The 27,172-nt window shown below is 38.5% G+C and overlaps 1 protein-coding gene across 4 annotated transcripts; it reads right to left on the bottom strand.

Moving 5' to 3' along the window:
* Window positions 1–4,517: 4,517 nt before the first annotated feature.
* Window positions 4,518–23,551, bottom strand: HMGCS1 (3-hydroxy-3-methylglutaryl-CoA synthase 1). Of its 4 annotated transcripts, none has more exons than XM_016161140.2 (11): window positions 23,410–23,545; window positions 18,201–18,259; window positions 12,523–12,980; window positions 12,107–12,232; window positions 11,372–11,536; window positions 10,086–10,251; window positions 9,103–9,273; window positions 8,526–8,632; window positions 7,552–7,677; window positions 7,184–7,344; window positions 4,518–6,255 (listed from the first exon to the last, which is right to left on the bottom strand). In XM_016161140.2, exons 3-11 carry the CDS (start codon window positions 12,968–12,970, stop codon window positions 6,166–6,168), a joined length of 1,560 nt encoding a protein of 519 aa, XP_016016626.1. In that variant the 5' UTR covers window positions 12,971–12,980; window positions 18,201–18,259; window positions 23,410–23,545; the 3' UTR covers window positions 4,518–6,165. The 4 variants fall into 4 exon arrangements, with proteins under 4 accessions (XP_016016626.1, XP_036081557.1, XP_016016628.1 ...); XM_036225664.1 differs by lacking the exon at window positions 23,410–23,545 and adding an exon at window positions 22,484–22,650; XM_016161142.2 differs by lacking the exon at window positions 18,201–18,259 and having other exon boundaries at window positions 23,410–23,551.
* Between the last annotated feature and the right edge of the window lie 3,621 nt (window positions 23,552–27,172).

Below are 27,172 nucleotides of genomic sequence, written 5' to 3'. Positions count from 1 at the left end.
GACACCCTCATCCTCTATTACTCCTCTGCTCTTTTTGAGAGTCTGGTGAATAATTTAAGAAGTAAGGTTATGATGGAGCCCATTACCTTTGTGTCTTTTAAAAGTTTTGATGTTGACATCGATGTCTGCATTTTCTCCTGTGATTGCTCATGATTTACTAACAGGGTACATTTTCAGAAGTTCCCATGTGACTCTTTCTCCCATAATGGCTCTTACTCTACAGGTCAGGGATTTAAATACATTTATCCCAAATATATACTTGGAGAATGGGGTAAGAATCCCAAAAGTGGAAACCATTGTGAGACCGACTTAAGCAAGGACTCCATCCATCACCTGGTTTCCATAAGCCACCATCTACACAAAGGGCCATAATGGTTCCCTGGTATCCATTTCAATCTAGACTTTTTCATCCAACAGTCCTTAAATATTCTGGGTATGTATGTTGCATATACTTGTGGCATCTGGGCTTTTCCTCGAGAAGACCTTGCTGCATAGTCAAGTTACACTTATGCAGCTGTCACTCAGAACTCTGTGATCTATTAGCCATTGTCACAAAACCCTGAAGATCAACACACCCCAATTTCCACCCCAGCCTTCCCGTTCATTATCTGATGTCCACCTCGCCTCTGATATTTAAGTAATATCACGTGGCTTCTGCCTTTCTAGAATCCCGTCATCCCTACTTATAATACATAGCACGTCAGTCCCACGGTCAACCTGTTTGCAGTGGGCAGCCATTGCTGACTTTTAAATAGACACCGAGCGTTCTTTATTGCCTTAATGAAAGAAAAGAACTACTCAGGTTCCTGGGGAATACAGTTATGGAGTTGTTCAGTCTCACAGAATGAATTCATTCTAATATTCACACATCCTGGAATGTTCTGATCCTTTCCTTAATATTATGCCACGGCACTTCCCCTGCGTCCACCTCATTTACTGTGTGCCATACTCAAATCCAGCCTCAATCACCATCCCAGCAGGATATTAGAAACAGCTTTAGGAGTCCTTCACACCATGTCATGGGTAAATGCTCCCATGACAATAAGTTCTCCTTCATCCTGCCTTATATTCTTCCCTCAACCTCCACCATTGGCCCAATACCTTCAAGATCCGCTTACACACATTTCCCCCTGGTTCCTTATGGTACATATTAGCCAGGCTCTGCAATTCCTTCAGTGTCTAAGCTATTTCCTCCCACGCAGAGATTGTAGTTCTCTGCTCAGGCCGTGTTGAGACTCAACCCAGTTCTCAGTTTGGAGAATGATAAGGGTATTTATTGGAAGAGGATCTCGAGGAGGTCAAGCATCATCTTGCAGGCATCTGCCTCACTAGAGGCCTTGGCAAGGTCTTTTTGGGTAAGAAAGAATGAGCTTCTCCTGCCAGCTCCACATTAAAGGAATCTGGTTTTTAACATTTTCAGGCTCGTCTACCCTCTTGTTCCTTACTCCCCAGTGCTATACTCTCTTTTAATCAAGGCTCTGACTTTGATAAAGAATTGTCAGGACTATTTTATCTCCTTTGCAGCTCAGCCAACCTTACAATTAGATCCTGGGCCTCTTTTAGGTGGTTTCCCTCTGCTACAGGAGATAAGGCTCTCCTTAACCCTTGCCTCAAAGACCCTACGGGTCTCACAATAGGCCTTGGGTTAATAGCTGGCTGACATAAGCCTGTTATTTTTTCCCCAGACTTTCAAAGAAGTTACTAAAAGCTCGTCAGACCCAGTCTTTACCATTGTCCCCATACTGGTCAAGTACTACAAGTACCGATTCAATGCTTCATCGCCCACCTATACCTACAGATGAGACTTGGTAGTAACCATGTTGCTCCTGCATGCCAGGTGTGGTTGGCGACCTGCTTACCAACAGTGCGTTAGTGTTCTATGGATGCTGTAATCATTGTCACAAACCTACGTGCCTTCAAACACCACCATTATCTTACAGTTCTGTGAGGTAGAAGTCTGTCGTGGGCCTCATCATACTAAAATCAAGGTGGTGGTAGGGCTGGGTTCCTTTCTGGAGGCTCTATGGGAGAACCCATTTCCTTGCTTTTTCCTGCTTCTGGAGGCAGCTCGCATTCCATGGCTTGTGGTTCCCTTCCTCCATCTTTAAAGCCAGCAATGTGCACCTCTCTGATCACCCATAATAGCCACATTTGACCATGGTCCATGAAGGTTCTCTGCTTTTAAGGACCCATGTGATTTGGCTAGGCTCATCCAATCTAGGGAAATCTCCCATCTCAACACTCTTCACCTTGATTGTATTTCTTCTGCCATGAAGGGTAATATTTTTAGGGTCCAGAAATGGTCATCTTTTTTTGGGGGGGGGGGAAGGCATCATTCTACCTACTATAAATAGCAATGGAGTGTTTGTCATGACTTATGAGTAAGCCTCCTATCTTGAGGGTCTGCTTTATAAGGCTATTCTGCGTATCAATTGTCTTAGCTTGAATTCTTTAGGATAGTAGAGCCTGAGACAAGTTTGCAAGCAAGTCATTTGGGAAATGATCCCAGGATACAGGAGTGGAACAGAAAAGAGGAAAGCCAATATACAGATGCATTGCTGAATTGGCCATAGGCAACTGATAGTTGATTCTGTAGGATCTCCTGAATGCTTCACCGGTATGCGTCTACCATTGGTCAAGGGCTATGGGAACTTACCTCCTTTGCACTGCTGGGCTATGAACTTTTGAGTACCGAATGAGTTAGCTGGGGATCCCGCATCACAGCGAGGTTGAAATAAAAGGTTATGTACCATGAATCCAAAGAGAAGTGCTATCATAGTCTGAGATCCTGCTCAAAGACTTCATAGTGACAGTAGAAGGCAGGGCAGAGAAGGTCTGAAATGGGTCTTGAGGTTTCTGACACATAGATCAAGGTCTCTAAGGCTACAATACACTTGGCATATTTGAGGAATGAAAGGCAAGATGAGTGTAGTGCTGAGTTGAAGTGGGCAGCGGGCAGGGACCAGATACATAGGAGTTTATGAGCCTGAAGAAGAAATTTGATACATAGGGAGAAAAGTGCTTACTACCAAATAAGGTAGTCCATGCAGCCTTCAGAGAGGAAGCAACTGTTGAGTTGGACCCCAAAGATCAACAAGGTTTTGCCAAGATGGGTTGGAGATGCTAGTTTAATAGTATGTGAAAAACCTAGAAGCAAGGAGAGGCTTTTGCAAAATTAATTCAATAAAACTTTTTTTTTTTACTGTATGCCTGCACGATGACAAAATAGGACAAATAAAAGATGACTTCCCAGTTTTTTATCTGTAAACTTTTAAAATGCAAATGCATTTTTTATTATATGCTAGAGCTCTGATATCAAAACTTCCTCAAGATGGCATTCATTATCATATTACTGCCTTTATATTAATTCGGAGAGTGGGGGTTCGGGGATCAATCACAGGTCATCTATTTTCTTCTACCACCAATTAGGAAAAAAATGAGAAACCTATGATTCAACTGAGAGCAATTGCTAGAAAATTTAAAGAAAGTATTCACTTTTATGTCAAGATCACATAGCTCTAAATTATTTAAAGATCCTATTACGTTTCTTGCTGTTGATTCCCACTTTACTGTTTCTTTCAGGACATTTCAAACAGCAGACAAGAAATGAAGTATTTCAACTAAGTCATAAGATCAAATTAACTGTTTGCATCTATTTGGGTTTTGTCTAGTGTTAATCTTAGATTTACTTATTAGTGTTCATAAAAATAAAGAAAAACCCCAAAGGTAGAAAAAAGTACATAAATCCCATAGAGAAGGGGAATGATAGAACTTTTAAAATCATATTAATTAGGATTCTAGAATGTGTGAAAATAACCTTAGAGAACACTGGGCTTATTTTGTAAATGACCCAGAGGGATAACAGATGGCCCAGAAAAGAAATTGTTAGTAAGTATTGAATCTAGATACGATGTGACAAAATATGAGCTGATCAGTACTAGAAATTAATCTGGTCTAATTCCTAATTCATATCAAGAGTTGATAGGACTCTTGGAGATTACCCAGTCCAATGCTACTGCCAATGCAAAAATTCTCCCTGTAAAACCCCTGGGAGCATAAGCAACATGTGGCCCTGAAGCTGGTGCTCTAGCTGGTAGGAGGCAGTTGTACGTCAACTATAAAACTGGCTTTTAATCTTCAATTGCCAATCTTCAATCTTAAATTGTTTCTAGGAAAACAAAGTAAATCTCTTCAGAGAAAAGATTTATAGCAAACTTCACACACGCTTACCATCCAACTTGGGGCTTAATTTGTCTGAAGTATAATAAATATAAATTATCAGTATAAATTCCTTTATTCTAGACAAATAGTGAAGGCAAAACCAGATATCTTGTAAATCTTTATTTCTGACTTAATCAAGTGCCTTGGTCATATGTTTTTGAATGTTTGTTGATGACTCAATGAATGAGTGAATAAATAAACTGAAATGAAATGAATGCCCATTATTTTAAAATAGCAAATTAGCTGATTTCTTGCCTAAATGTTAGTTCAGGAGGGAAAAGGATTACTCAAGTATCTGAAATATTTCTCTAAAATTTTATTCATAGTTACTCACCTCACTATTAGTAAGGTGTACAGTTAATTCTCTGTGCCAGCATTACTAGGCCTGCCCATTGCTGGTAACAGACTTTGAAAAAAACCATTTTCTGACACTCAAAAGTTAAATTATTCTTTTGAAAACATACCCAACTCCCAATACTTGCAAAAGTATTACATGCACATTTTCCCATCAATCTTTAAATCTGAACTTACATTATTAATCTATATCAATGGATAAAACGAAGTCATTTTAACAAATTATGACTGTACAAATCAAAATACCACTGGTTAATATTAGACAAGAGTATTTTACAAACACTAGATTACATATTACCTTGTAATTTCAAACATTCATTTCATATTTGTTTTAGATAAGTGAAACTTCACCAAATTTAAAGCAAACAAAATTTAAAAAATTCTGTACATTAGTTCCAATTATCTTTATTTTACAATCTATAAGGCTCGTGTCATAGTTCAGCACCAAAAAGATCTACAAAACTGTCTAACCAGCCTTATTCATCCCACGTGATAGCTTAAGATGAAAGTCTGAGAAAATGCTTTATTGATCCTACTTCCAGATCATAAAGTGGAATACTCAGTTTGGCCAGTCATACTATGTAAAAACTTGAGTTTTACCTTTTTAGTTTCATTGAAGATTTTATTTTTTAGTGGAATAGAATACTAACACCATGAATTTAAGTTGTCAGTCTTTTAAGTTGAATTTATAACACTGAAGCATCAGAAGTAACTTAACTGTTTGTCTCTATTCCCTTTTGTTTAAAATTTTTAAAAGGCAGCCAAGAAAAAGGTTTTATTTATTCTTCAAAATAAGGTACAAAGAAGGATTGCAACAGCAAACTTCCTCATATACACACTCCAGTAACATCTCAGTGTTGTTCAGCATAACCCACCTTGTACTGATTGAGGAGCAGACCTGGGCCTACACACACAGCTCCCAAATGTGCCATGTTGTCTATACCAGATGTCTGGCCCAATGCTCGCAGCTCTGTTCACAACTCATCACTGCTAGCCTGGATTTAAAGCAACATTCCAGTTTCCAGAACCAGTGTTACTGTCCCAACTCTTCTCTCTTCAGTATTTATAAGTTTTAGAAGAAGAGCATGTTTGTCTTGCCCTTTTCAAACAGGGCATGCCACTATTAAGACCACATCCCCTGACCTAGAAACTTTTTTTCAAAAACCACAGGTACTTTCAGTAATTTTGTTTGTTCAAAGTATAAAATTCTTACATGTTTAAAAAACTTAGAATTGTAGAACTAGTACCTCTGTTTTTTTTTCTGACAGAAGCATACAATTCATCATACCACATTTACACACTAAGCTTCATGCATACAAATGGCCAGAGAGGTATGAAGTTTTACAGAGCCCTTAACATCATTTGAATACATTAGGCATTGGCTAGACCACAATAGGAAGCAAATTAGCAAATTGAGCAAAGAGACTTTCCCAAAGACACACAGTTTTCCAGGCTCTATGTCAGTTACATAAAAATTTAAGCAACATGTAATCCTTTAAAATTGTCCCCAGACATCCCATTCCCAACCATTTCCATACATACTCCACACACACCAACCCACACTGAAGTCTTCCACCTCACAGAATTATCTTAATGTTCCCTGTTACTAATGAGGGCTGCTTCCGGTTCTGCTGCTGTTGCAGGGAGTCTTGGTACTTTCTTAGCAGGACTTGGAATATGCTAAAACCAAGGAAAAAAGTTGTCTCATGTTTTGTTTTAAAGAGTCATGGTGCTAATTAAAGTTCCAATGGAAAAATCAAGAGAACAATTTGAGAGATTTATGCTAATAGTATATTCTATGTAACTTTTCATAGAGAACTAAATATCTATTCTTTACCTTATAGTGAATTTATTAATACAATTAGCAATGTAGCAAGAGAGAGGAAGGCCACTGAGATCCACCAGACACAGAATTTTACTTGTTACAGCTTGCATTCCCAACTCCGACACTAGTAGCTTGACCTGCTACCTAATCTGTATAATGGCAAGAAGCAAGACTGTGCATTCGCCAAATGTGTCATGAGCAGATAAATAACTTCAAGGTTAAAAAGTCTTCAGTATGAAGACTGGCTATGATCCTGGTCAAGTCATTTAACTTCTTACAACCTCATCTCTAAAATGGGTATAGTATCACTTATTTCAAGGTGGTTATTATAAAGTTAGAAAATGTAAATAAAATACCTAGCATATGACAGGAATTCAAAACATAGCTATTATATTACTTCTTCATAATTTTGAAGGTAGATTTGACAATGGCCTGAGAAGAGATGTAAGGGTCTCAACACCCTTCTCTACTTCATCTCTCAACAACACATTACCACAGATGAGCCTTCTCTCTAGATCAGTCTTCTTTTAACTTCTGGTACTATTAATAAAACTCAGTATTTACTGTGAACTTCTAAAATGCTAATAATTTAAGCACAAACCACATTCTACAATTGGAAAATGGCACAGCTGGAATCTACTCCCAGAGCCCTTGTTCTGAATTACTGTGCTGTATTGACATTCCTTAGAGCTGCTAATTAGTTAGGTCCCCTAGACCCTGAGATCTGGGGATGGTAATTTTACTCTGCAAAGCCCAAGACCAAATGCAATGAGTTTTATTTACCTCATTTGCTGTGTTTGAATGCACAAGCCCTACTCCATCCAAGGTGTCATCGTTTGGAGAGGGGCGGCGCGCATAAGTCCTTCTGTGCTTTTCATCCACTCTGACTAGGTACCATGTGCCTTCAAAGAGTGAATCTATTGAGCTCTGAGGAATATAGTTGACTAAAGAAAAAGCAGAGAATATGTGGAATTAGTTATGACCTGTGACTTATCAAGTTGCATATCTCCCTATAATTTTCACTAACATCAGATTAGTACTGAGTATAGCCTAGATAGCTGGATATATTTATCTTATACATGACACGTTGTTATACCCCCCTAAAATACTTTTGGGTGTATATTTATGTATATTAACAATAATATTTTTACCCAAGAGATGAGTATCTTCTCTGAGCTTCATGGTTTCAGCAAAGACATCTGGTGCCACACAAGTTCTTGAGTCAAGCCTTGTTTTAAGATCACATAAACTTGCTGTTATTTTATCAAGAGCAGACCCTAAAATAATAATTCCAACATTAAAAGACCAAAAATAGCCTGAAAACAATGTTGTCAAGTGGGAAAAAAAAAACAAAATAATTTTTCATTCCTTTTAGAACTACTAGCTATTGTTTAGTTAAAAGATAAGATGATATCTATTTGACAAAGCTTCCTATGACCTCTGACTAAACATTTGTTCAGTGTTAGCCAGTAGACAAGATAGGAAATAGATGAGATTTAAAACTATAAATAGCTTGTCTATAGTCCATCCATGATACAATTTTCATGTAATGCCAAGTCTACCACTAGTTTTTTCCCATGTTTTTGCTCCTTCTAGCTCAAGGAAGGCACAGAAGTTCCTTTAAGTATAGCCGAGACCATAAAGCTATAAAAATTAGATAATTTAGATATGAGAAAATAAGAAATTATTTGATGTTATTTACTCCTGTGATCAGCCTCAATCATTAGAGTAAAATCTCAAAAGCTGCCTGCATCAAACAGATATGCTTCCCTTTTCCCTGACTATATATCTTTAAAATACAAGTTAAAAGATAAAGTTGCCTGCCAAAAAAGGAAAAGTCAAAAACACTATGCCATAAAAAATGTTTAAGCTGATATTTTTTTTTCTGACTTGGAAAAAAGGAAAAGAAGATATCCTAACTCAGACATAGTCCTGCCCTTTACCCAGTTAAAATGGATTTTTTTAGATTAGAGAGTAAAATCTGGCTATGCTGAAAGAAGTAATGAAGATTAAAATGTTGTTATGACGTATGGAGCAGAATCAAGTGCTTGCTTGAGAAGCTTGTGGAACTGACCTTACCACGGCTGGTTCTCAATATATTCTTGTTGAAAGGCTCAGTATTTACCTGGTGTGGCATCCTGTGTAACTTTAAGGGAGTACAGAGTGGCGGCAAAACCAGAACCATAAGAGAACAAGCCAATCCTCTTTCCTGCCAGCTGCTGGGGTGAGAACCTGTGTAGGGAGGAAAAAGTTACTAAGAAGTTTAAATGATCTAAAACTATGATGTGTAGGAAGCTATAAGTTGGAATACAAATTCATCCTAAAGACTTAGAGACCTAACCTAAAACTTTATCACTATGGTAAGCAGACTGAAACAAGCATTTCCATCTCCTCGAGTATGATGAAGCTTATGAAAGTTATTTTACCATCAAATAAGTTACTTTGTCAATTTGTGGTTCAAATGAAGGTCAAAAGTAATAAAACCATGAGAACAGTAGCCAGAAAAGCTAGCAGGAAATTAAGTACCCTGGAAGAACTGTAGCTTCACCCCATGTATCCTTCAAGTCAATGGAAAATAGGCTAAAGAGCCTGGAAATAAAATACTCTGTGACATGACACCAACATGCCTGGCATCAAATTTGGTCTTAGAATTCTAACACTCCCCAAATGAAGGGAGTTAAACAGTCGAAATTTATACTTACTGTGCTAGAATAGAAGCAAGGCAACCATACACTGATGGTGTATACATATTTCCATTTTGATTTGATACAAGCAAAGATGGCTTTGTTTTCTGATTAAAGATTTCGGAACTGGCCTTCATAAATGCCTTTTCCACATCTCTATCAAAGTAGGTATCTTCTAATTTAACATCCCTGAGAGATTTGTAAACAAGATAGTTAAACAGTGTTCAAAGTCTATATTCTTATTATAATACTGTACTCAATCAGTATTCTAATCTGCAAGTGTGTGTGATTCTGTTTTCCCATTTGTTAAAAGCCAAGTAGCAGTACGCTAACTGCTACGGAAAGTATAATTGTTCAGTCCTTTTCCTCAACGTTTTTTATAACATTTAGACAACTTAATTCTAATAGGTTAACAAACCCACTAAAAAGTTTTGTTATCACCAAACAGAATATACTACTATTCTAAGTCTATCAAAATGTCTATTTAGTTGAGAGAGTCATTATATTACAGGAGCCAGGTCTTAAAAGTTGAGTAGAATTTTATCAGATGGAGAAGGGACACATGCAAGGAGAAACAGAATGACTTTAAAAATCATAGCATGCTAGGGAGCCTTTAAAGAAAAAAATGTGTGAGAAATATGACAGCAGACTTTGACAGTGGCAGTGTACAGAATGGTTATGGGGCACAGGGGCTAGAGAGGGGCAGGGAGAAGAGTTAAGAGGCTACTGTAAATACAGGCACTTGTGGGCCTATATTATGGTGACAACAGGAAAGGAGCTAAAAAAGGAAATCAGAAAATATGAGTATAATGACTAAAGAATTTGTGTAGGTAAGCCACCACTTCTCTGGGACTCAGTTTCTTCACTGATGACCTAAGTATGTTAGACTAGATGACTTCTAAGATCCTTTTAATTCTAAAATTTTCAGGACTGTACAAAAATAGTTTAACATAAAAAATACTCTCATACAGAAGGGAAAAAACCATAACAACTTCGCTTACCCAAAGGCTTCCAGGCCACTATAGATACTATTTTTATCTCTGTTCTGGTCATTAAGGAAATCACTCAGCAACATCCGAGCTAGGGATTTCTGAACCAGTTTGCAGTAGGGTGAGTGGAAGACCATGAAGCCAAAATCATTCAAGGTAAAATCTTTCTTATTTCCCTCTGAAAAAGAAATCCGAAGCAATGGTAAATTCATATAAGCCACTAACTTTTGAAGTTTGAGTTTTAAAACGGGGCTAGCATGGTTTTATATTTTTAAACAGCAAGTAAAAATATATTGCATAGTACAATATCTTTATGGTTTTAAAGTATATCAAAAAGCATCTACAGAAAGAACAATACATACTATAATATATTACTGTTTTCGCACTTAAGAGTTGTAACCCATTAGTGGATTGTGTAATCAATTTAGTGGATTGGGACCAATATTTTTTTTAAATGAAATAGAAGAGAGGATAAAATAGCAAACTGCATAACTTGCAGCATGGATAAGTAATTTCACAACACTTTTGAGTTTAGGAGACACAAGCAGTGTAATGTGTATTTCTTACGGTAGGTCTTCATAAAAAGTTAGAAAATCACTATACTGTTAAATATATGCTATTAAATAGTTAAGACATTTTACATACTGCAGGAATACTTCTTATCCAGATCCACTAATTTTCTGAATATCTGTTACTGAATATTTTTAATCCTCTCACAATCTTTGTAAAGCAAAGCTGGACTATGGAAAAAGCATACTTTTTATGACATTATGTCTTTTACTAGCACAAAATACTGTCTTTTTCAGTACCTCAAGAACTTTTTCATGACTAAGGATGGAGATTAATGACACTAAACAAGCAAATATGAATTCACAGGTAGAGTGCAAATAGACTATGGGGGGAGAATAATTATATTTCGGTAAGTTATTTTCATTAGTTTTCTCTTGCTAACAGTTGCAAGTAAAATCTTGTGAAAATACTTCTCATAGAAGACGAACAAAATTCAAGTTACTTTCTTTTACCCTACTTTTGATTTTTTTTTTATTGGGGGTAAGTTGATCTAAGTATTTTTGCAGAGATATACCTCATTTCCAAAGCTTATCTCTTTTCCTAAATTACACATTCCCTGAAACAATGAGAAAATGCTATTTGGTGGGTAAGAAATGGTTACAGGACACTAAAGAAGGATGCCCATGAAACAGTTTCTCACTGAAGACATTCGGCACATATACCATCCTCAATAAATACCAAGCCAAGGACAATGAAGAAAAACAACAACGACAACAACAACAACCCACCTTTCTGCCATTGGGCACGGATTTTTTTGCGGTAGACAGAATAGCAGCGGTCTAATGCGCTGAAGTAGCACTCTATGGAGAGTTTCCCATCTACTACAGGATATTCGGTAAGCATATCAGGCTTGTAAAAGTCATAGGCATGTTTCATGTATGTCCCACGAAGTCCTGTTAAAGCCAAAAAGGAAGATGTCCATATATTTCTGCTTCTTGATGTTTGTATGTTAGTAAGCATATTGCATTATCAGGGGCCTTTCTTAACTATCTAGTCAACTCTCACCACTTGCAGTGTAGGAATCAGAAGGTGACATCAATATATAGTTGAAACAACATATAACCTTATCCATGGACAGGCCCAAGGCTCCTTTGATATACAACATTTTCATGCAAGTTTTGTAAATCTAACTGGGAGATTACAATTAACTTACTAAACTGAAAACAAATTAAAATTGCCACTTATTATGTGACTATAGGCAAGTTACTTTATTAAGTTATTGCTTAAACCCATTTTACTTCTCTATAAAGTGGGGATAACATCCCTTACCTCATACAATTGCTATGAAGTCTTAATACGATAACACGTATAAAGCATTTAGCAGGCAGTGACTGCCAGCACTGAATGAACACTCGGTAAGTGCTAGCTTCTATGTTCAACTTTCTCAGCATATTGTGCTAATTAAAACACACACACACACACACACACACACACACACACACACCCCCTCCCAAATTACTCACCTCGGTCAAAAATTAAAGGAGCATTTGGCCCAATTAGCATAGCAATAGCTCCGGCCCCACCTGTAGGTCTAGCATTTCCTGTGGCATATACAGCAATATCTCCTGTAACTACCAGGGCATATCGTCCTGGAAAAAAAAAACCTTTTATTAGTACAAAAGAAAGTGGTCAACACTATAAATATCAGACATATAAACTGAAACTTCCCCCCAGAATATGCTTTTCTCATATTTGAGAAAGAAAAAAGGGCTGATTAAATTTTAATAATTTTGTCCTACACGATAAACAGCTCATAATTCAGATAAGTTGAAAGTCATAGCTATCTTCCTAAATATATTCAAAGAAGCTTAACTGATAAGTTTGCATATGGCCTATTCATCCTCAAGGAGTTTCTTTGGAATAAAGGCAGGCAACATACCGTCCCAATAGCTGGACTCAATCCAGTTAACAGCATTGAAGACAGCAGCTGTGCCTCCATAGCATGCATTAGTTGTGTCTACTCCTTCTATATCTGTATTCCCAGACTCCTCAAAGAGCTGCATCAAATTAGTCTTCACTGACTTTGATTTGTCAATGATTGTTTCTGTTCCAACTTCTAGCCGCCCAATGCAATCGTAAGAAAGGCCATTTCTTTCCATAAGATTTTGAACCACCGTCATGCAAAGAGAGTTGATATCTTCTCTGTCTGTGCAGAAGCCCATCTTGGCCTGGCCAAAGCCAATAGTATACTTTCCAGCATCTACGCCATCGTATTTTTCTAATTCTGTTTGATCAACACATTGAGAAGGAAAATAGATTTCAAGCGCAACAATTCCCACATCTTTTGGCCAGCAGGCTTCTGCATTCAAAGGAAGTGATCCAGGCATGGTGAAAGAGCTTCAGAAAGAAAAACAGAAAAAAAAAAAACACATTGTTTCAGGTTATAAATTGCAGGTTGTCAAGTTCAAACTTGAGAAAACATTAAGAGTTCAACAATCACTTGAAATATTAGTTTCTAAATTTAGCATGTTTTACTTATGGCAGTCATTTAAAAATATGTGGATGTAACAATTACAGTGTGAATGGAATACTATTATTTAAAATTGTTGTCTTTCAGAAAGGCTTGCACTTTCCTCAAAACTAGACATCTTTAGATTTAAGACACGATGATTAGAAGTAAAGAAAACTCATTTAAATCAGATTCTTCCATGTTGTAAAGAACTATAAGATGAAATACAATGACAATTTAAATGTAGCCCACAAATTAGAATTCAAGTACCTGATCTATTCCTGGCCACCCAAAAAAGTTTAAATAAGTCATTCATTTATTCATTATAGGTATGTTGATTATTCATAGCTATTAACTTTATGGGATTTTAAAAACTGTTAGATCAAACAATATTGCATTCTTTACTGATCTAGATCTAAATAACCGCAACAAGTAGAAAAGCCATTCTACAGAAGTCTGCCAAGCCTATCTGTACATGCTTCTCATATTATAATCCTACCCTTCCTTCCAAAGAACCCCCTACCTATAACCCAGATGATTAAAATTTTAAGCAAAAACAAGTTGCAGGACCTACCGCAGGGTCAAATGTCAATATTCTATACTTTCTACAGCTAGTATATAGGCAATAAGGATCATAAAACCACAAGGTATCACTTAGCTTCCAAATTAGAAAAAACAACTCTGATTTAAATTTGAAAACTGGAATCCACATACTATTGGTGTGGCAACGAACTATCAAAATAATCTCCTAAAACCACTCCTTTTTTAAAATGGGCACTAAAAAGTTGGACACATTGTAAACCTTTAGTAGTGTCTAGATTTATTACCAACAGCAAAAAAAGTGCTAGCTGATCAAGGTCATTGCTACGTGCCTATGTCTGGGCAAGTCACATAACCTACCAGAGCCTAAGTTTCTATAGCAGTTGTATTAATCAGGAAAAGAGAAATTATTCTAGATATTTCAAACAGAGGGAATTCAATACAGGGAAATGGTTACAAACTTGTTGGCCGGGCTACAGGAGAAAAGGCAGGCAGTTATTCAGATCCCATGCGCTTGCATTCCACTGAAGCTGCTGGAACCACCAGTACCAGTGCCTCTGCTGCTGAGCTAGAACCCAGAGACTGCAGCTGCTGCCACTGACAAACAAACAAGATGGCTACTTCTTCCTGCCTTCTAATCACACTTGAGTACCCCCGTCAGCAGTCTAACCAGAACCCACATGTCATAGGAGTCAAGAGAAATGCCGCTGTCAGGCTTTGAAGAGTGGCACTGTCTCTTATTTGTAGAAGAAGAAATCTTTCCCGTATCTAAACTTCCACAACTCAATTTCCTTTTTAGGTATCACATAATTGGATGGTGCTATTTAAGTGGCAGAATTTCAGACCTTCATTGACATAAAGGTCTTGGCTTATGAGAGTTTACCTGGGTCAAACTGGTTCACTAACCTTCTACAGCATTTGCCAATTTGACAACAATTTGACTCCTAACAATAAAAAGTCAAACTTTATGTCATATGTCTTCTGCCACTCTGCAAACTTTGGGAATAGTGTTAGTTATAATGAAACTACAGACTACTGCTATAGTGAGTTAATTATTAAAGTCTTAAGAGAATATCTGAAGTAGAAAGGCTATCTTTAAATTATGAAATCTACACTTAGCCCATAGGTCATCGACCTAAAAAATAAGCACCTTGAAATATAATCACACAATCTAAGTTAAAACTCTTAAGAGATTCCTTCTAAATACTAGAATCTTATTCACATTTCCCTACTCATTGAACAATGACATGTACAAGCCAAACATTTGGGGTAAGTTTAATAGATGATCTTTGCCCTCTCAAACATTCACTGTTTTGTGGGACAGTAAGATACAAATAATAATATAGTAAACACAGTCAGTTACCTTATGTTTTGGAGAATTACCTAACCCAGCCTCGTGGCTGGGGAAGGAGTGAGAAGGCTTTTCAGTTACTGGCGCCTGACCTGAGTCTTAGGAATGAATAGGAATAATCGGTAGAGCTCTGTGGGGGCAGATGGTGGTGGAAGATTTTCAACAGGGTGGAACATAAACAAGGGCACACTATAAGGAAGTATAAGAACTTTTGCTAATTTACTGAAGTGAAATTTACAGCCCAATGAGTAGATCAGGTAGGATCAGATCATAAACTTTCTGGTATGCCGATATTAGGCTCTGGGATGCATGATATATTTTATCATGAAGACAGTAAAGAAGCCATTGAAGAGTTTTAAGCAGAAATTACATGGTCATATTTAGTGTTCAGATGAGTGTTTTTCCAATTCTAGAATCAAGTTAGTGGATGATGAACACTTTTTTAACGGGGGGTGGGGGTGGGGGGGGAATAAAAACAGATTGCATGGCATGTGGTAAATATAAGTTTTTCATGAAACTTTTATTTCAACTATTTATATATACTGGGTTGCAATATAAGGTATACTTCTCATTGAGGGTCATTGTTTTACAGTCACTGGTGCTGTATGGTGGGTGGATTTCAGTTAGGAAGCTGATACTGCAGATAAGACATAGGTCACAAACTAGAGCAATTACTGCATGAGCTTCAAAAATATGGAAGAATCAGAAATTGTGATTAACTAAACGTCAGAAAAAGGAAATGTTTACGATGACTCCCAGATTTGGAGCCTCAACTGTTCTGACTCGACGGGCTCAGTGTTGGATACACTAAGTGAATAGAGGCACTTCCCCACTTTGTTCTACTTTTCCTCTCTCCCATGCAAACTCATCGATTTTATAATCTAAACTTTGCTACAATGAAGTTGAAATGAAGATATAAAAGGACTATCTAATGTCACTATGCAGATTCTAAGTTTATAGTAAAATATGACTATCTTGCATAGTCCACAGAAAAGAGCTCTACAATCACAAAAACAACAAAAAAGACTAGTCTATATACTTATAAGGGGAACCCCTCCTATATGCTAGCTTCTAAATCACTAGAGCAGCAGCAGTAGGATTAACCAACCATCCCAGCCTTTCCCACAAGGTTAGCCTTCAGATTCTTTGAACTCTTCAAACTGCTCTAAAATGCTAAGGACAGTTTTATTTTCCCTGCCTGACCCAAAAGCTTGCAATGTTTTTGGAAATAAAATGGACTAGTATATATAATCTTCTGAAGGTATAAATAAATAAGTTTATAAAAAGCCATAATGCCAGGCTTAAATCCAAAATTAGTCTATATGTATCACATTTACAATAACTGACTAGTTCTGATTAATTCTTGAATTATGGCACTTACGAAATAAAGTGTTATTCTTAAACCTCCTAGAGGTTAAATAACTTGCTTTATTCAGGAAAGAAAATGTAGCTTAACTAAAATAACCTAAACATATCTAATTAAATCATGACCCTGATCTTGGTATGGGAAAAATTTCTACATTGTCAATATTGCTTATCCTCTTGGCTCTTTTCATTATACTCTTGGTAAAAAGCCATCTAGCGTGAAATATTTAGCTTTCAGTTGAAATGGAAGAAAAGTAAGACTAAGAAGGGAAAGAGAAAAATTAATACAGAGAAATAATTGTTTCTGTGGCATTTCTAACAACAAAAAGTTTTGATATAGTTTCTGGTCTGTAATCTTTAAACTAGCCTATTAAGTACATGCCCTTAAGTTGTCCTCTCCAACACTCTCTGAAGTAGGCCACATACATATTAGCAAAAGGAAAATAAAGGCCAGCTAAAGATCTGAGATTTTCATATTATGGTGTTAATCTCACAGAGAATGGGGATATTCTGGTTAATAATTCACTATTCTAAGCATCACAAAAAATTTTCTAAATAGAATAAAGTTTAAATTTTGACAATTTAAAAAATTACATGCATATCTTTTTAATTTTTTGCTGATAAAAAGGTACTTCACTATTTTTCTGAGCATTGTAGTCACAATAGAAAAAAAGTCTAAGCAGGATAATGGGAATTCTGTATTTATAATAAAATGTGTAAATTTTCTTTTTAAATTTCATCTTTAAAAAGGAGGGAAAATGAACACTTTTACCACAGAACTCTGTATACCTTCCAAAGCTATCTTCCAACAAGAAAGAAAGAACCAACAGAAGACCTAAGTGAAAGCTCACCCCCTCTGGTGGAGAAAAAAAGCTCCAGGTCCTATTTTGTAGGACACAAAAGGGACCAATATGTTCCTGAGAATATTTAAAATCTGTGAATGAAAGGGAACTGAAAAGGTGGGGGCGAGAGGCAGGGAAATCAGCTGAGGATGCCGACACAAGGGTAGCCTTGACCTAGCCCCTCAATGGCTGGGGAAGGGAGGGACTTCAGCATCAATCTCAAGGAGTGTGATGCCAGTCTCCTAAGGAGGCTCTCCACCTTCCCTCTCTCCCCTGCCCTAGGCTAACTTTTCCAAAATGCACATCTGACCTTTGCCAAGATGCTATTTAAAATTATTCCAAGTTTCTTCTCTATTATTTAGGGTCAGCCTCTTTGTACTAGATGAGGAGCTTCTAGAGAACAGGAATTGTATTTTGTTCATCTTTGTGTCCCTGGTACCCAGCCCAGTTCTTGGCATATAGTAGAAGCTGAATGTTGAATTAATAAACTCCTACTAGCCTTTTAATCTAAAATCAGTAACAAACTTAGGAAATCATAATATTGAAGCACGCACACCAAAAAAACAGAATCATGACAGCGCCATGGCAATATGGAAAGTAATGAATGCAAATAATTAGATTATTGGTTCAAGTAAAGTTGCAATCACTGTCCAATTTTACATAATCATAAAAATCTATCCATAGCCCAGATATGTTATCTTTTAAAAAGGCTGTAATTTAAAAAGCACTACTGGCATACATGCTTGCCTCTGATTGTTTCTGATTAAGTAGTTTGCATGGTTATATTCATCTAGATTTTTTTTCTCTTATGAATGAATATTCACTTTTAAAATTAGTCCTAGATTTAAACGATCAGTCTAAAAAACACAAAATTAGACAGTCTCCTGAAGCGTTACAGCATTAACTAATATTTAAAGATAAGATATAACATTGTAAGATGTGTGGTGCATATGAATGGTCATTTGCCCTAGGATAAAAATTAAATCCCGCCCCCTTTTAGGGGGCCATACCTGTGTAATGGATAAAGAACTTCAGTCTCCAGGTCTGTCACTGTTTCCTCCTTCAGGCACTAGGAATTTCAAATAAGAACTTTTTAAAGTCATAAATTACCAAATTCAAATAATTTGACTCTAATTCGAAGTGAGTTAAAATAAACATTTCCTTGTCCAATTACATTGTACAGAACAGAATTTGTTCTATAATCAATTGATGTAAGTTCATATTCTGGTTTTGAACCGAGAATGATGCTGAGAGAGTTGTATTCTTAAATTTGGGTTTTCAAGAATTGGGAAAAAGGAATAAAGTAAGTTGTACTAGGCTAACAAACTTCTGGAATAAAAAGATACGTTGAAGAGCTTGCTCTGCACTTAGAACCTTGCAGCGTTAACAATAATGTCTCTTTGAGCCTCGATTTTCTCATTTCCAGGAAATTTTATTATCTTCATTTAATCTGATGCTCCTGATTTTCAACTCAGCCACCTTCACCCTCCCCAACTTTTACAGTGACTTTCTCCTTAGTTCTTTTATTAAAAAGATAAGTATTTGATGTATCAAGGCAAAGGAACATCAAGCTTCATCTTCATTTAAATTATGTGGAAATAAAACAGAAGATGACTTTGGAGCATTTTCTCTAGTCCATCTGTTTTGCTGGATTGTTACTTGAGACAACAGTTCCTATGTTTAACACAGTTTCCTTTGCTCTCTAATTACTGGCCAGTTTGGCATCTATCTGCCCATAGACTACATTCAGGCGCTATTTAGTAAAGCTTTACTTTTATATCATTAGGTCATTTAGAGCTCTTTACAAACTTTGTTCCTCTTACTTCATTTATCCTCATCCTCCAAAATAAATAAATCCTGATTTTTATAGAAAAAGACTACTATATTCCAAAATACTTCTGATTAAGGTATTGTATTCTATATATGCTTTGAGAAAATAATCTATTATCTTTATTGTCTAAAATTATGCTTTTGTAATCTGAAAATTAAGCAGACCATAGGGACGAGTTGTTACTGGTGTGAAAACATGATTCTCTCTCCATATGGACACGATTTAAAAATGTGGTAATATTTTCTTCTTGAAGCCATGTATGTATATGCATTTGACACTACTTATACTAAAGAAATTTCCCTTGAACTTCCAATATTTCTTCTTTCAATTTTGATTATTTAAATTAGGGATGCAGATTGGGGGAGAGGGAAGAGAAGGAGAGTAAAAGAGAAAGTGAGGGATAAGGAGGGAAGAGAGAGCGGGTACTAGGGCAAAGAAAGAAACAAAAGGGAAAACCAGATTCAGAGGAGGCTGTGCTACTTAAGCCCTCAGGGAAAAGAGAAGCCTGGAGAACCAATGTAGGCAGTGAATGCCACATTGGGGAAGAGTCTATAAGAAAGAGATCGGGCTTTCCATTCTCTTCTGCAGCTGCTAGAAGTGTTCTCTATTCTGACTAAAATGGCACTGCCAAAGTCCCAAAACAGGTTCTCATCAGCTTATTTCTAACAGAAAGTGTTTTCAGAGCAAGTGATTGAGGAAAGAAGCATGGGTCAGGAAGCAGTTAATGAATTACAAGGGCAGGTTATAAAAAAGCATGTTTGGAGACCCCCAGGATGCAACGCATGAATTTTGCGTTTGGCAAAGATTAACTGAAGAATGATGAGACTGGTTAGAGCCAACTAGGTTCACGCAATGGTGCCTTCTTCTGGGGTTTAGTCAGTGTTCTGAATTCTTCCTGCTGGCCTTGATTCAAACAGGTGGTTGGAGGAGTTCATCCAGTACATATTTTAGTATGTTATAAACTATAAGCAATTATCTGATGATCTTTTTCATTATTACAGGAGAGAAATCTAGGAAACAGAATAAACTGCCTTTCTTCCATAAGAGCAAACAAGCAAAACTCATGTTAAGAAAGTCTTGCCTACACCTGTACAGTCTGGTCTAGTTCTCTAAGTATAAAAACATGGACATCCCTGCCTCCCCCTAGAGTTACTAGTCTACTTATCAGAGGCTCTACTCATATTCCAAGGCCCTATTCTAAGCTACTACTCCCAGGAAGATTTCCTAGCGTTTTCTTATCAGGGCCTTGCACTCCTATAGCAGGCATGTCATTCACACCAAAGTCTTCATATTCTACTTGCAATAGAAAACTAATTATGGCCAGTCTTCTTATCCACACTGGGTTCCTAGACTCCTCTCAGGGAGAAGCTGTATTTTGATTCTTTTGAAATCCCTGTGCAACCTTAGAGTAAAGGGCAGTTATTGCCATTTTTTGAGGGGCTGAATTTGAAGTTAAAACAATTATAGCACTGTTCCCTAACCTTTTTGGCACCAGGGACCAGTGCTCCTATGAGAATCGAATGCCTGATCATCTGAGGTGGAGCTGAGGAGGTGATGCTAACACTGGGGGGTGTTCGGTTGCTCATGGGCGCCATTACGCCAGCGGGAAGGTGGCTCAATACCTAAGATGGCCGACGGCTCACGACCAAAGTTACAGCAGAGACTTCCCGCTCTGTGAGATCAGCCAAACAGAGAAGTCCCCGCCCTGTAACCCCACCCACATCCTGAGATCAGCCAAACGGAAAAGTCCCCGCCCTGTAACCCCACCCACATCCTGGGCCAAAACCTTTAAAAACCGTGCCTATACCCCAGACACGTGCAGACTTCTCTGGCCCCTTTCCTCGGGACCAGTGAACCTCGCCCGCAGACCCCAATAAAGCCTGTTTCATACTTCGCTTTGGCTCAATCTCACCCTCATTCTCGTCTCCTCCGGCCGATAAGGGAGCAGCTGCAAATGAAGCTTTACTTGCTCAACTGCTGCTCATCTCCTGCTGTGTAGCCCAGTTCCTATCAGACCACGGACTGTTACCAGTCCACAGCCCAGGGGTTGGGGATCCCTGAATGAGAGGGTAAATCTTGTAGATTCAAATACTTGTGGTAGCCCTCATTAGTAAGTTATTTTTGCTATTACTTTTAAGATGAGCTGCCGCACCAAATAAGCGCCCACAAAATTGGCTTTCTATTGCTGTTGTTCAAAGCAAATGGTAGGTTTCAACCGTTCTCAAACCTAACCTGAGAAATGTTAAGAAGTCGAAATGGAGTCAGAGGAGAACATTTGTTGGTCTTACAATCATTCCCACATGCACTTATCCCCAATCACAAACCCTGCAAAAATGAAGCTTGAAAGAGTACCTGCTCCCCTACTGCTCTAACTATGCTCAGTTGACAAGTGAGCACCACCATGTGCCAAACATTGAGATGAATAAATTAGAAATTGAGTCCTACCATCTTCACATAAGACTGGGTAATGTTTCTCAACCTGTTTGCTCTAGATTACCTTCTTGAGAAACCTAATATTACACCCTTCTATATTTGTTTTTTTAGTCGCCCAACATAAAATTATAAGACTCAATATTCCTTTCTAAATGAAACCAAATAGAAATTCAGCCCATCAAGCTCCTCCATGCACAAGCGCAACTGTATCTCCCCACATTCAGTCCCCCTGGATTATGATTTTAAATAAATCTAGGGTACACGGGAAACATATCAATATCAGGATTTTGTATTTCCTATGAGAAAATATATCTAAAATCTCAATAAAAAAATTCTTAAAAAATCAAACCTAATTAAGGGAGACAAGACATAAAAGCATTTTGGAGGAATGTTTAAGTAAATGATAAAAAGCAAGGCCAAGAATTAGCTTAAAAGATGAAGTGGACTTCTATGGCCTCAAACGAAACACCAATTTAAATCTCTACATTGGAAACACCTTTCGAGAACTGGGGTTATTGACTAAACTAGAACTGACTGAACTAAACTAGAATTGAAAAAAGGGAAAACGTCCAACTTAGAAGAAACGTACAACAAAATTTTTTTTTTTCCACTCCCGTAAGACATGTTGATTCTGCTCCTCTTATGCATAAAAAACCTTAAGTTTTAAAATAAAGTTTTGATCAAAGAAAGATGTCTCAAGCTGCAAAAAACCATTTGGCACAGATACATGTTATGGACTTTGAACCCGCCTTCTGATAGAATCTGTGCATAAAAGCCCATTTAGAAGGAAATATCTGTTAACTACTATTTGTCTTAACTTTGTCATTTATCTTGCCATTGTTTTTCATGATTCATTCCTGAAATAGAGCAGACATTACTCAGCAGCAGAATACATCACCCTACTGCAGCATGTTGGCAAGAGCATCAGCAGAAGGGAAAAGCTGCAACACAAGTGAGCACCGAAAGAAGCCTGTGATGCCAAGACCAAGGCCACAGGGCAAGCATGGACAAGCAGACACCTCATATTACCTGTTGTCCAAATCCCTCCTCCAAGATGGGTCAGAGCAATCCTTTCTCTACCACTGGTCAAATTAGGACACACGTTTTCAAAGACTCCATATACTTCGCTTTGAGAAGTCCTTGACTGTGGATGCCTGCCCATTACATCATCCTATCGGGTCAGGCTGGTCCTGAAGCTATTAGCAGGGAGGTACAGGTTGTCAGAACACCGAAGAATCCTATTTTTTTTTTTTTTTTTTAAATAGGGCATAAAAACATGGAGGCCGGAAGGAAGGTGGGAGGCAGGAATCTGTGATATCTGAAGCTGAGAGCGAAGCAGTCAAGAGCACACTCAGCCGCGTTAAATCACGGTTGTGGTGCTTTCTTGCACCTGAGCTTGAAAATAAAAGTAATGTTGCCCACTTTCCTTCCTACCATTAATTCTCTATACGTGGCACCAGGAAGACACACCCCCTGCCGACCTACAACCTAAGTGTGATCTTCCCCACCCTTTGGCGGCCACCTTTTACCCAAGGCTCCAGGAACGCCCTGACAGCCCAGCTCCTTTCTCGTCCCCTCCTGATGTTCCCCCTCCATCCTCTCACGGCGGTAACGGGCATTTTCCCGGTATGTTCAGCTCCGGGCTGACTATGTCACTAGAACACTAGTCTTCAACGTCCTCTGCTTCCTCCCCTTCGCAACCCTCCTGCCCACACCAGGGTCCCTGGCCCCATCTCAGATCTGCCGCTGTGGGCCCCAGGTCCCTGTGAGGGGCAGCACCGCACGGCGCCAACTCACGGCGCCCCATCCTACCGGGCTAGGTCCACACCTCCGTCCTCACGCGGACGGAGCCAGAGCTCCTTTGGGCCTAGTCAAGGACACCGCCTCCTCCCAGCCCTCGCTCCGCCCGCGGCCCCTCAGCAGTCCAGCTCTGGTCCTTTGCACCGGGAACTCACCCAAAGCGACCGGTGGTACTGAACGAAAAGGAGCGAGGGACCAAGGTGGAGAATGTGGTGCCTAGCCTCCGCCAACAGCTTTATAGCAGCCCACCAACCCGACTCCGGCACCGCCGGAGTCGGTGGGAGGCGGGACAATGGCCCAGTAGCCAATCGTGGCCGGCAGAGTAGGCAGGGTCCGCCCCGCAGTCCAGCTTTTACCAATAGGAAGGAAAGTAGGAGTAGCCGCTCACTAGGATTTTCCCTTATGGTTGGAAGGGAGGGGGAAGGGGCGGGGACAAAGGCAGAGGGCCGAGGCAGTGGGGTGAGAGAGTGACGTCGGGTGGCCCGAGAGCCTTCCTGCCAATGACAGAGCGGCGCGAGACTGCGAGAGCCAACGGGAGCGGAGTGAGAGGTTCTTTGACCAATTGGAGCCGAGTGAGAGGAGATGGGGGCCAATGGGGCCTCCGCGTCCCACCACTGGGGAGAGGTGGTCAAGTGTGGGAGCGGTAAGTTAGGCCCCTCAAGAGAGTCTGTCAGGTTGCCTAGCAACCGGAGCTAGGCTTTACCTGTTAGATTTGTAAAATACTTGATTTGAATTCAGTCTTAACATTTTCTCGTTTCCAGGACAGCCAAGTGCGCCTGCATTACAAGTTGGAGCAGAACATATCATCCGGAATTTGAAAATCAGTAAATATACTAAATAGCCGAGTTGTAAATACCCAATATTGTCACCTTTATTCAAAACTATGTTGACTTTTTAAGAAACTGCTGTTTGAGCAGTTCTTTCTGACTAAACGTAACAGAGTGTGGGGTTAGACACCAGTGAGGAGAGAGAGGACTTTGCCTGAGCAGGGAAGTTGATCCCAATTCTAGGACTTTTGCTAGCCCGTGCAATCTGAGGGAAGGGGCTCCATCTGACCCGTTTTGCACTGTATCCTCTGAGCTTGTTATATGCTACTGGCCGAATAAACGGTTGATGAAAGCAGGAGGGAGCCCCATAATTCTCAGTATAGAGAACCCACAGGATAAGGGCTGCCTAGCTTCTCCAGAAAACAGATAGGAGCAACTCGAGTGTGAGGAAATCACTGAAACACTATTTGGGAGAATCCAAAGGAGGACAATTTCAGCCTTAAATTAGACTCTGCTTTCTCTCATCCTCAAAGAAGCGATAATACTACACTTTGGTGGGGAATCATGAAAGGTTTAGAGTTGTTTGTATCGCTCACCCTCTGGGTTTGGAAACTGTTAAAAGGGGATGCTGATGATTCTGTGCACCACATAACTACTGTTCTGTGAAATTTATTAGTCACTATAGATACTAGTGATGCAAGACAGGGCAAATTTCCCTGAGTTAGCAGCGAGACCAAGCCCTGCATAGAAAGAAGAGGGTCCTTTGAGAGAGAGTATAGAAAGAATTCAATACACAAACCAAAGTTAGAGTCAAAAGGAAAGTTTATTGGGAAAGGGGTAACACTCCACAGACAGTGTGGTCTTCTTTCAGAGGCAGAGAGTGAGAGGGATTGAGAGAGATAAGACCGTGAGAGATAAAGAGTACTGAGAGTGGTATGGAAAGAGGGACAGTGAGAGGGACACTGAGATACTTGGAAGGGCAGTGAGTAGGGGGCCCCAGTGTTTAGGGATTTCAGTTTATATATCATTCTTTTTTTAAATTAAGTTTATTGGGATAAATTGGTTAATACAATTATATAATTTTCAGGTGTATACTATCATTTGACATTTGTATATTATATTGTGTGTTTACCACCCAAAGTCCAGTTTCCTTCAGCTACCACAAATTTGATCCCCTTTACCCACTTCACCCTCCCCCATCCCTCTATATTTGATCCCTTTTACTCCGTCTACCTTCCTCCACCTCCTCCACCTCACTAGTAACCACTAGTCTATAGTCCATGTCCATGAGTCTCTGTTTGTTTGTCCTGCTGATTTGTTGCTTTTAGGTTTATATCCCACGTATAAGAGATAGCACGTGATTTTCAACTTTTTCTGTCTGGCTTATTTTGCTTAGCATGACTATCGCGAGGTTCATCCATGTTGTTGCGAGTGGCAGTATCTCATCTCTTCTTATGGCTGAGTAATATTCCAGTGTATGTATGTGTCACAGCTTCTTTGGCCAATCATCTGTCGTAGGACACTTCAGTTGCTTCCATGTCCTGGCCACTGCAAATAATGCCGCTATGAACATCGGTGCGCAAATATCTTTTCAGATATGGGTTTTCAAGTCTTTGGGGTAAATACCCCGTAGAGGGATTGCTGGATCATATGGTAAATCAATTCTAAGTTTTTTGAGGAAACTCCACATTTTTTTTCATAGTGTCAGTATTTGCAGTCCCACCAGCGGTATATGAGGTTTCCTTTTCCTCTGCATCCTCTCTACAATTTGTTATTACTTGTCCTGTTGATTATAGCTATTCTAACAGGTATGAGGTGGTATCTTATTGTGGTTTTGATTTGCGTTTCTCTAATAGCTAGCAATGTTGAGCATCTTTTCATATATTTGTTGGCCATTTGTCTTCTAGGGAGAAGTGTCTGTTCAGGTCCTCTGCCCATTTTTTGATTGGATCATTTGTTTTTTCGTTGTTGTTGTTGTTGTTATTGAGTTATATGAGTTCTTTGTATATTTTGGATATTAGGCCCTTATTAGAGTTGTTGCTTGCAAATATATTTTCCCATCGAGATGGTTCTCTCTTTATCTTGTTGACGATTTCTTTTGCTGAGAAGAAGCTTTTTATTTTGATGTAGTCTCATTCATTTATTTCTGCTTTTATTTCCCTGGCTTTTGAGGTCAAATTCATAAAATCCTCTTTAAGTCCAAGGTCTTTGAGTTTAGTTCCTATGTTTCCTTCTATGTATTTTATTGTTTCAGGTCTTATACTTAGGTCCTTAATCTATTTTGAGTTAATTTTGGTATGTGATGATAGACAACAGTCTAGTTTCATTCTTTTGCAGGTGGCTTTCCAGGTTTTCCAGTACAATTTATTGAAGAGGCTTTCCTTTCTATAGTATGTTTTTGGCTTTTTTGTTGAAAATTACTTGCCCATATAAATATGGATTTATTTCTAGACTCTTGATTCTGTTCCACCTGTCGGTGTGCCTGTTTTGTTGCCAATACCATGCTGTTTTGATTATTGTTGCTTTGTAGTAAAATTTGAAGTTGGGCAGAGTGATGCCTCCAGGCTCATTCTTTTTCTCAGGATGGCATTGTCAATTTGGGATCTTTCATGCTTCCATACAAAGCTGATGATTTTTTGTTCTATTTCGTTAAAAATATGGCAATGAGATTTTGATGGAGATTGCATTCAATCTATATAATGCGTTAAGTAATATGGTCATTTTAACTATGTTGATTCTTCCAATCCAAGAACACGGAATCTTGTCCTATTTCTTTGTATCTTCTTTGATTTCTTTTAATAGGGTCTTATAGTATTCATTATATAGGTCCTTCACATGTTTCGTTAGAATTATTCTTAGGTATTTTATTCTTTTTGTTGCAATTGCAGAAGGAATGAGTTTTTCTAATTCTTTTTCTGACATTTCATTATTAGAGTGTAGGACCACTATGGATTTTTGAACATTGATTTTGTATCCAGAGACTTTACTATATTTGCTTATTGTTTCCTGTTGTGTTCTTGTGGAGTCTTTAGTGTTTTCTATATATAGAATAATTTCATCTGCAAATAGTGGCAGTTTGACTTCTTCATTTCCTATTTGGATGTCTTTTATATCTTTCTCTTGCCTGATTGCACTTGCTACGACCTCCATG

This window comes from Rousettus aegyptiacus, unplaced genomic scaffold (assembly GCF_014176215.1).
Source record: "Rousettus aegyptiacus isolate mRouAeg1 unplaced genomic scaffold, mRouAeg1.p scaffold_m13_p_8, whole genome shotgun sequence".
NCBI classification, from domain to species: domain Eukaryota; kingdom Metazoa; phylum Chordata; class Mammalia; order Chiroptera; family Pteropodidae; genus Rousettus; species Rousettus aegyptiacus.
The sequence above is the reverse complement of the archived record's forward strand: the minus strand, read 5'-3'. Positions and strand labels throughout refer to the sequence as shown.